This window comes from Oncorhynchus mykiss, chromosome 7 (assembly GCF_057628025.1).
Source record: "Oncorhynchus mykiss isolate SJ-2025 chromosome 7, ASM5762802v1, whole genome shotgun sequence".
Classification (NCBI taxonomy): domain Eukaryota; kingdom Metazoa; phylum Chordata; class Actinopteri; order Salmoniformes; family Salmonidae; genus Oncorhynchus; species Oncorhynchus mykiss.
In genome coordinates this window covers 62516027-62526483 of record NC_143028.1, presented here as the reverse complement: position 1 = coordinate 62526483, position 10457 = coordinate 62516027, and the positions used below count along the sequence as shown (strand labels likewise).

The 10457-nt window shown below is 44.3% G+C and overlaps 1 protein-coding gene across 4 annotated transcripts; it reads left to right on the top strand.

Moving 5' to 3' along the window:
• The first annotated feature begins 62 nt into the window (after positions 1 to 62).
• Positions 63 to 7895, top strand: LOC110528338 (double-stranded RNA-binding protein Staufen homolog 1). Of its 4 annotated transcripts, none has more exons than XM_021610335.3 (16): positions 63 to 453; positions 1367 to 1685; positions 1761 to 1882; positions 2152 to 2302; positions 2481 to 2634; positions 2780 to 2954; positions 3293 to 3388; positions 3518 to 3736; positions 3982 to 4125; positions 4338 to 4484; positions 4651 to 4729; positions 5026 to 5183; positions 5374 to 5541; positions 6134 to 6256; positions 6550 to 6638; positions 6857 to 7895. In XM_021610335.3, exons 2-16 carry the CDS (start codon positions 1496 to 1498, stop codon positions 6951 to 6953), a joined length of 2112 nt encoding a protein of 703 aa, XP_021466010.2. In that variant the 5' UTR covers positions 63 to 453; positions 1367 to 1495; the 3' UTR covers positions 6954 to 7895. The 4 variants fall into 4 exon arrangements, with proteins under 4 accessions (XP_021466010.2, XP_021466009.2, XP_021466011.2 ...); XM_021610334.3 differs by having other exon boundaries at positions 107 to 453; positions 2478 to 2634; XM_021610336.3 differs by lacking the exon at positions 1367 to 1685 and having other exon boundaries at positions 245 to 453; positions 2478 to 2634.
• Positions 7896 to 10457: the final 2562 nt, after the last annotated feature.

Genomic DNA, 10457 nt, shown 5'->3' with positions numbered 1-10457 from the left:
ATTTGTTTCGTCTGTTTTGAGTCACCCATGCACCACAAGGTTTATAACGGGAGATATCCCGCATAAAATTCAGGCCTAGGTGTGGCCACTCTCATATGTAGTCTTCACAAAGGGTTTCTGAGCCTTTATTGGAGCTATGGGTGTGCTTGTCTGTGGCTAACAGACATGTCTACTATGACATTTCTAATGTTCAATCATTAGCTACAAAATAATCCACTTTCCAGGCAGACGTCCTCCTAGCTGAACGATGTCATTTCCCGGAAGAGACAGCCAAGATTGGGCCATTCTCTTTAGTGTTTGCCTTGTCTTGCCTTTCCCCCACCTCTTCACTAGAAACATTTTGATCCAAAATCACACGGAAACCCTACACAACTGGCGCAAAAACAAACCAATACAACACTTAAGCAACGTATCCAAATGGAATAACTAAGAACTGAACAGAAAGATAACGAGGTGAGGTTTATTAGACGACTATTAGACGCTAGCTAAATGCTAGCCAGACATGATTTGCTGCAGGAGTTACCTAACGTTAGATGGCTAAGCTTGCGGCGTCGGATCGTTCATTTTTAAGCTCAGTGCTTCAGATGTTGCTATGCCGGATGCAAACGTGTCATTGCAAATTATAACTATACTGTAGTTAGGTTTTCAAAGCACATTTAAAATTCAAATACAAACGCCATGAGTGTGAAATGTATTAATTAGATAACTTAGCTAACTTTTACATAGCTATCGAACCTAGCCTAATATTAAGCTAGATATCTACCGGTACTTATAACAAGCGTGCAACCACCTGCATTTGTCTAGACAACCAGAATTAATCAATGACCGTTTTGTAAAAAATACATTATAGTAGTTGGGTACTAACGTTAGTAGGTAAGTTATGTGATATGAAACGAAGTTAGCCAGCTTGCTAGACAGCTAACGTTAGTTAGCTAAGTTGTAGCTAGCGGAACACGCCTTACAAAGAACCTTCTAACGACAGTTTCCAACTGGAATTCCAAACTTGGTGTGTTCTCTCACCAAGTTTGGTATTAAGTTATACTGACTATGTTAGCCATATTGCAGGGAAATAATTGTCGTTTGAATGTTCTCTGTATTGGATGTATTGCAATCCATTCATGTTTTATGTCTAATGCAAAATCACAGCACCCTTATAACCATTTCATGCATGGGTGTTGTCAGGTGTTGCAACGTATTAATTGCTTATCACTGCTGGCCTGGATCAACAAAGGCCCCTGAAAGCCAGTTGTGCAAGGCACTGACAGTGGGCTTTGTTGTAGTGATGCGAATGTGGCATCTCAAAATGCAGTTAACAAGCTACCCCAAAACAAACACTATACCATTCTCTTTGTTACCCTCTTTTCAGGGAGAGCTTTGCAGTCACTCCTCTCAAAATCCAATAAACCCTAAACGTCTATCGCTGCTGCACTGAAAAGCACCCACCTCAACTCAACCTGAGCTAACCGCCTGACTCACCTAAACCCAACCAGCCAGTATGTTCCAGTGTCCGGGTAACCCTATGTCCAGCGCTGCTGCCAGCCCCATGCAGCAGCTGTCTCAGCCCCAGCCAGGGTACAGCATCCCCTGTGCCTCGAGTCCCCTGCCCTCTGAGAGCGCCAGTCACCCTCTCCGGAGCTCAGCCCTGCCCTTGGGCTCAGCCACTCCCTTCAGCCCCACCTCCACAGGTGTGTGAGTGTGTGTCAAAGCTGTCTGTGTGTCTCTCTCAATGGGCTTATCTGTTTTTGTTTGTTTGTTTTTAGTATCTAACATGGCAAACCCTAAAGAGAAGACCCCCATGTGTCTGGTGAATGAGTTAGCCCGTTTCAATAAGATCCAGCCTGAGTATAAGCTGCTCTGTGAGCAAGGACCAGCTCACTCCAAGGTAACTCGACAACGCAGCCACTGGTACTCACTAGCAAACTTAGGTTGTGTTTATAAGGATACACTCACTGTAGCAAAAGGTTTTGCAACTGAAAATAAAAACAAATGTTTCTTGTTGAACAAGTTCAGATAGTGCCATACCATTTCTGAACACAAGCCTGGAAAGATCAGTCATCAGTGTGCTTTTTATGTCTACCTTCCTGCTCTTTAATACTTATAACAGAGACTTATCCCTATCTACTTCTCTCTTCTGTTTCCTTACTCTCCCAGATCTTCTCAGTGAGGTTATCGCTAGGGGATCAGCACTGGGAGGCAGAGGGGACCAGCATAAAGAAGGCCCAGCACTCTGCAGCTGCCACAGCCTTGGCCCAGACCACAATGCCCAAACCTAGCATGAGGAACAATACCCGCAACAACACAGGTCATCACGTTGCTCAGTCTCATGATAGGGAAACATTGATAGTCAGTGGCATTAAGTAGTCTACATTAAATAGGGTTTGAGTTTGAGCACTAGGTGTATTAAAGTTTTGGTGCCTATTGTTCTTTAATGTGTTCTGTTTGTGTTTTCGGTTTCATCTGTGTGTGTACTACCACAGTAGACTGCATGACGCAAACGGTGGAGCTGAATTCCCTCTGTATGAAGTTAGGGATGAAGCCTATGTACAAGCCTATAGACCCTTACCCCGGGATGAGACCACCCAGCTTCAACTACAACATCAGGGCACCGGGGCCTTACCAACGCTCCATGCAACAGTACGTCCATTTGTTTTTCTGGGGGGGTATTCATTGTAAAACTTCAATTAATACCCCAGGCGTTTATTGGAGGCCAGCATAATTAGGTAAGTCAGTCAGTAAAAGCTATAACTGAGCGTCTCCTGTCTACTCGGTGTGTGGTCAGGTACTACTACCCGTTTCCCCCAGTGGGGCCGGTGCTGTACCACATGGAGCTGAACATCGGGGGCCAGCAGTTCCACGGGAAGGGGCGTACGCGGCAGCTCGCCAAACACGACGCCGCCTCCAAGGCCCTGAAGACTCTGCAGAAGGAGCCCATACTGCTGCAGCAGCTGCCTGAGGTCAGAACTGCCTGGGGTCAGAACTGCCTGGGGTCAGAACTGCCTGGGGTCAGAACTGGGGAGAAAACACTAGGGTTGGAACAGTCCCTGCTTATTCCTTTCTGTTTCTGGGAATACTCCAACTAGAATTCCTGGAAAAAGTTGGATGAAAGTTTGGGAACATTTTCTGTATTTTGCCCAAGGGGCAACACCAGCTACATGGATCACTACACCGGTCTGCTTCACAACGTTGACTCAATTCTGCCACACAGAGCAATTCCGCTGCATCTTATAGCCACTCTGCTGCAACATACACAGCTGTCAGATAGTTTGTGTCAAAACATTCTATTTCATTTCAGATGAATGGAGAAGATACTGAAGAGAACCTCAACAAATCAGAAATCAGCCAGGTGTTTGAGATCGCACTGAAGAGGAACATGCCTGTCAACTTTGAGGTAGGCTTTGGTCCTGCATTTGCTCAACTAACAGTCCAGTTATATAGTGGAACTAATTATGTTCTCTCCCCTGAGGATATACCTTTCCAAGTCTTTTTCGAATTGTCTTTCCCTTACCTCTTCCCACAGGTTCTGAAGGAGGCAGGTCCTCCCCACATGAAGAGCTTCATGGTGCGTGTGGCGGTGGGGGAGTTCTGTGGAGAGGGCGAGGGCAAGAGTAAGAAGATCGCTAAGAAGCTGGCAGCTACAGCCGTGCTGGAGGAACTGAGGAGACTGCCCCAGCTGATCCCCTGCGTGGAAAAGATGCAGCCAGCACGCATCAAGAAGAAGACCAAGTCCATCATTAAGGTGAGAGGACCAGGGAGATGAGGTCAGGGAGAATAGAGGGCAGATGGGAAATTTGCTTCCTAGCTGGCAGTGAATGCAAGTACTGTACATCATAAAAAAGAACAAGGGCTTCTAAGAAAGCCATTGTTAATTCTTAAAGGGCAACAGAATTGAGAGGGGAGGGGTGATGGGGAAAGCTTTTGCATGGTTGGATTTTTTTTATAGGAATGTTTGATCTTGTGCTTGTTCTCTCCATCCCCCTCCAGCTGCAGACCAGTCCAGAATATGGCCAGGGCATGAACCCCATCAGCAGACTGGCTCAGATCCAGCAGGCTAAGAAAGAGAAGGAACCAGAGTACAACATGCTGACAGAGAGGGGGCTGCCCAGACGCAGGGAGTTTGTTATGCAGGTGAGACAGGAGGCCCTGGAACATAGCCTGCTCTTGGCCTAGGGCACTTGTGTAGGTCTGAGGGGATTGGACAGGTGTATACAATATAACACCTAGCCTATCAGAGGGAAATGTGGAGCTTGCGCCATAGTGTGTATGCCTATCTAGGCTAGTTCTCTCATCTCACTAGTGTCTATGGTTCTCTCATTCTGATCCGTGGTTGTGGTCACCAGGTGACGGTGTGTGGTCAGTGTGCGGAGGGCTTGGGCCCCAGTAAGAAGGTAGCGAAGAAGAACGCAGCAGAGAAGATGCTGGAGCTTCTAGGTTTCAAAGTGCCTCAGCCGCAGCCCCACAAACCTGCGCTCAAAACGGACGAAAAGGTACAGTAGGTCCCCAAGAGCCACCAGAGGCATCCCATCCAGACCACTGGTTTAGTTAGACTCCACTCATGTGCTTATCTATCAGGTAGTACATAGCAAAGATAGTTTGTATTGACTTGAATGATCATTGAGCCGTGTATTCTTTCTGTTGATCATGTGACCCAAGGTTCCACTGAAGAAAAATGGAGATGGGAGGAAAGTGACCTTCTTTGAGCCAGGCTCTGTGGAAGAGAGCCAGTCGCTGGGTGAGTGGTTCAGGCGCAGGGTTGAAACTACACATATTTTGACATGTACTGTTTTATTCAGTACACTTTGTTTGGATTTGGTATGAGACATTTGACTTACTCGACTTAAACCCTTTTGTCTCTTTTGGGGAGCAGAGGTAGTCCACAAACTTCCCCCAGAGTGTTATGCGGGATGACTGATTTAGTATTTTGGAAAGTGGGATACTTTTACGTTACATGGGTACTTCATTCCGTGTTCTCCTTCCTTCCTGTTTTACATGATTATGTCTCTGGCGACTCCCCCCATCATCTCTCAGGTTCCAAGGAGGAGGACTACCGCCTGCCCTTCCTCAGCCACCAGCAGCTCCCAGCAGGCATTCTGCTCATGGTGCCCGAGGTGGCCCAGGCTGTAGGGGCCAGCCCTAGCCAGGGGCACCAGAACAAGGACTACGGTCCCCGGGCCAACCCTGCCAAGGTGTGTCCCTTTGTTTTAGTGGAATTAGCCATGGTATTATTTTAGCTCTGCTATCTTTAACCTCACAGTTTGTATGTCTATTTTAGTCCTGTGATGTTCTTTTACTACTTCAATATTTTGTTGTAAAGGTGTCTTTGATTAGCAAGATGAGCACTATGCAAATAAACAGTATTGTTATTATTATATTAAGGCCACCTTGACGGCCATCATCGCCAATGAGCTGCTGTACGCTGGTGCCTCCCTGACCGCCGAGACCATTCTGAAGAGCCAGAACAGTGTGGGTCATCTAGTACCCCATGGACCCCTGACCAGACCCTCTGAACTGCTCAGCTACCTGGCCAATGTACAGGGACTGCAGGTACACACATACACACACACAAACACCTACCCCATGGGTTCCTGACCAGACCCTCTGAACTGCTCAGCTACCTGGCCTAATGTACAGGGACTACAGGTAGTCATAGACACAATGGTGTGTGTGCATGTGTATGCACACAAACAAATACACACACACACACACAATTAAACTTTTTATTAGTGCAGTGGTATTCAAACTTTTTCAGTGGGGACTTCATTTTTTTCCCGCCAGAATATCTGGGGACATAATATTTTCTCCGACAAATTTCTGGCTACTCCACCCCACCCCAGCTATAAAATCAGTAAATTCATCCATTTTTACATCAACAAATAACCTTCAATTCATTACATTTTCATCTCTTATCCAAATGATAAGAAACTGATAAATATATTTACTCAATATTATTACATTGTAATAAATTATCTTTCTCAAAAATGTTTGCATGTTGTCCCATACAATCTCAACCTTTTTGTTGTTGTTGGGCGACCCCACTGCAGTTCCTGGGGTCGCGACCCCAATTTTGAAACAACTATATTAATGTTTTGTGGAGTGTTAATGTTAGTATTAATATCCTCTGTTGCTTTTCTTGCAGGTGGAATACAAAGACTTCCCCAAAAACAACAAGAATGAATTTGTATCGCTGATCAACTGCTCCTCCCAGCCCCCCCTCATCAGCCACGGCATTGGCAAGGACGTGGAGTCCTGTCACGACATGGTTAGACTCGCACACAACCACACTGAAGGAGCTTTAGTGTTTAGACCAGGATCTTGTTCATTAGGGCACACTGTAGCAAAAACAATCTGGTCTCCCAAGAGGCGTAGCGGTCTAAGGCACTGCATTGCTAAGAAAACAAGTATATTGGACATGTTCACAAAGTTCCTCCCTGTTACACATGTCCCCCCTGAACATGACCCTGATGCTCTAAATCAGACATATACAGGCACAAGCAATAGGGAAATGATGATCTAGACTACATCAAATATTCCACATCCTCCCTCTGTCTACAGGCTGCCTTGAATATCCTGAAGATTCTGTCAGAGCTGGACCAGCACCAGCAGCAGACCAATGACAGGGCAGGGAACGCACCACTCTCTGGGTAAGACCATGCATCTAATAGGTCAGATGAGGACCAATAAGAGAACACTATTGAGGTTGAATAATAATAATAGTTTAATATATTTGTCTTATTTTCTAGGGTTGCAAAACTCAGAAAACATTCCAAACGCTATTCAGAAATCCTAGTTTCTCTTCAACCTGAGAACTAGGTCCGTATGACTAGGTAACACTTGTCTGTCTTGTGTTGGGTTTCTGTAGGTGTGGTAAACAGGACATGGAGGGCAGTGACTCTCTCCTCATCAAACAGGCTAACTCAAGCACCTTGGGACAACAGACTCTGGATGGCACTGTCTAGACAGACGCACACCATTGGTTGTTTGAAAGAAGCACTAAAAGAAAACGAACACTGTTCTGATAGGCTGTTTTAGATTTCTACAGGAAGCTGAGGGCAACCATCACTAGTGTTCATATTGTATGAAATGTTCAGTTAAACAAGATTGATAGAAGAAAAATTACATTTATTTCCTCCTCCTTGATTTTGTTTAATTGTGCACATTATTCATTATTTTTTTGTTGCTTTATAGAAACAAATTTGCTCCATCATAGCCATCATAGCCATATGTTGAGATAAGATGGAATAATGTTAATATGATAACTGTGAAAATCAACTTTTGAGAAGAAGCGTTTTGTCTATTTTTCCCTTTTTTTATGTTAATGAGATCTTTCTCTTATTTTTAAATGTTGTTTAAGTCTTCATTGACCCTGGAATTATTGGAGGGTTGTTAACAGACCTGGGTTAAAAAACAAGTGAAATCTTTCAAATACGCGGAGAGTTTGCTTTATGAGTGCCAGATGGGCGGAGTTTGCCATTTTGCCTGGAGAAATGGAATAATCAAACCCAGCTAAAGTATTTGAAATTATTTAAAATAGCTTTTTAACCCAGGTCTGGTTGTTACAATAGTGTTTACTTGTGAAGTATGGGACCCCATAGAAGGATAGGATGCAGCTAGCGAACCACTGTTGATTTTCCTAGAGTGCTTTATAACAACAACCACCGCAAGTGAACAGTGTTTATCTACATTACCATGTAGAGCTGCAAAGGTTTTGTGACTAAGTATAGCGTGTGTGATGTCCTGTGATTTTGTCTGTCCCCACTGTCAGAGGCGTCGGGGCAGTATAAGTCTGTGTTGCGTACGGTCCTAGCACGATATCCCCCCTCTCTCCCCTTGTTGTCAAACCACCTCTCTGCTCCCCATGAAATGTAAGTAAAACTTATGCTATCACGCACAAAACAAAACCATCAGAGTTGTATATTTGTTCTTACTGTATGTGCCCTCATGTTCCAAGACAAAATGGTAGATGATAAAGGTAGGTACATTTGGGGGTACGTTTTGGACTGGACGTGTAGTGCAAGCCTAAACTAGTCTCTCAACAGGCGTGTTTCTGCCAAAGCGAGTCTAGCCCTACACAGATGTGATATCAATGAGTGAACAACCAACCAGTTACACGGTGGCTTTACTTTGACAACAGTGGATGTTTTTACCACATATCAACACAGTTTAGTATAATAAGTCAAACAAATGGCTGACACATTATTGACCTGTCAGAAACACATGGTGCAACCACCCTGTCCTGCAAGACTTAATTTCTGGCCAATGACTATTACTGGCATTCCATCACATGCAATCAGGACCACTTCTGGTGCTCAGTGTCACACACAACCATTTCACACTATCTTGCCAAACTGAACCTTACTGTGCTAGCTCAGGTTTTTTGTTTTACATTGTCCTCTCCATCGTAGTTCCAGCACAACTTGGGTTTCTTAAAGCGAGCTGAACAGGACCTAGGGTGCCTAGGGTGACTTTAAACCAGTCGAGGGGCATGTTTGGTTGGCCATGGCCTTCTCAAATCAGCTTGGTAATAAGTGTAACAAAGGCAGGCTGACCTTAGACTGGAAAACATTAAGCTGTAAGAGTAGTACAGTTGGGATTAGTCATTGGTCATTTTATTTCCCCATATAGTTTTTTTTTATCCATTCAGACCTGGTTTCCCTGACAGATTAAACCAACTGGAATAAAAAAACATGGTCAACGTATCTTTATAGTCCAAGACTAGGCTTATGTGTCTGGAAAATCCACCCGTAGATTTTATCTGTAGAGACTAAGTCTACAGGGAGAGTTAGTTAGCTGCGATCAGGGTAGGTTCTCCATTGGTCAGCTCCACTTGCTCTCAATGGAAGGCTATGTGCACTTGTCTGACCCCATGAACTGATATGTCACCACGGAGGACTCCCACGGCAACAGCCTGCAGGAAGAGGAAGAAGGGTGCAGTTACACAGGTTAAACCTGGCTGTATCGTACAAACACACACACACACACACACACACACACACACACACACATACATATACATACATATACACACAGTGGCTTGCGAAAGTATTCACCCCAAAGGGCTGTGGTTTGGGGGTGTTTGTATCATTTGATTTACAAAACATGCTTTGCAGATGCAAAATATTTTCTATTGTGAAACATACAAGAAAATCTAACATGAGCGTGCATAACTATTCACGGTTTTAATGGTGCTCCATGGGATGTTCAAAGTTTCAGATTTTTACCTTTATTTAACTAGGCAAGTCAGTTAAGAACAAATTCTTACTTTCAATTATGGCCCGTTCAGGGGCAGAATGACAGATTTGTACCTTGTCAGGTCGAGGATTTGAACTTGCAACCTTCCGGTTACTAGTCCAGCGCTCTAACCACTAACCGCCCAAATGATATAACCCAACCCTGATCTGTACTTCTCCACAACTTTGTCCCTGACCTGTTTGGAGCTCTCCTCCAAACAGGAGCGGCAGCTTGCTTGGTGGTGTTGCAGACTCTGGGGCCTTTTAGAACAGGTGTATTTATACAGAGATCATGTGACACTTAGATTGCACACAGGTGGACTTTATTTAACTAATTATGTGACTTCTGAAGCTAATTGGTTGCACCAGATCTTATTTAGGGGCTTCATAGCAAAGGTGCACGCACCACTTTTCTGTTTTTTTATTTAGTTTCCCTTCACCAATTTGGATTTTTTTTGTGTATGTCCACTACATTAAATCCAAATAAAGATCAATTTAAATGACAGTTTGTAATGCAACAAAATAGGATAAATGCCAATTGTGGTGAATACTTTTGCAAGGCTGTATACATTTATTCTAGTTCTGAGGTTTCACCAGCCATCATGCCTCAGGCCTATGTGTTCTGATGAATGCCTGTGTCTGTATTTCCTCTGAATAGGTCATATGCGGCTGTTGACAAATGGTCCGACCAACTGATGGACCACCTACACAACCTGGGTCTCAACACTACATCAGCCTGGGAGAACAGGACGGCTTGGAGAGACCGATGTCGAGGTGCTCCACACCTTTCCAATGAAAGGCGAAGGCGAGTGAGTGGGTGATCATTACATTTTTTTTTCAATCAATGTGTGTACTCGCGCTCGAGATGACAGGCACGTAGGTGAGGCGTGGAATGCAGACCGGGACTGGTCTTATTGGGATGGCGTTCATGGCCTTCTCCAAACTGTACTCAGGCTCCAGTGATGCAAGGGACAGTTCTACCTCATTCCTGAGGGGGGCAGCAGATTGAAAAGTTTCACAACATCCCACTGTTTTTAACTGCACAACTACAAGGGACATTCTGATACATACTGTAGTAAGCCTATGTTCTGCCATATTATAAACCACAGTGTATGATTGTTTGAAGTTTTATTTTTATTTTTATTTTACCTTTATTTAACCAGGCAAGTCAGTTAAGAACAAATTCTTATTTTCAATGACGGCCTGGGAACAGTGGGTTAATTGCCTGTTCAG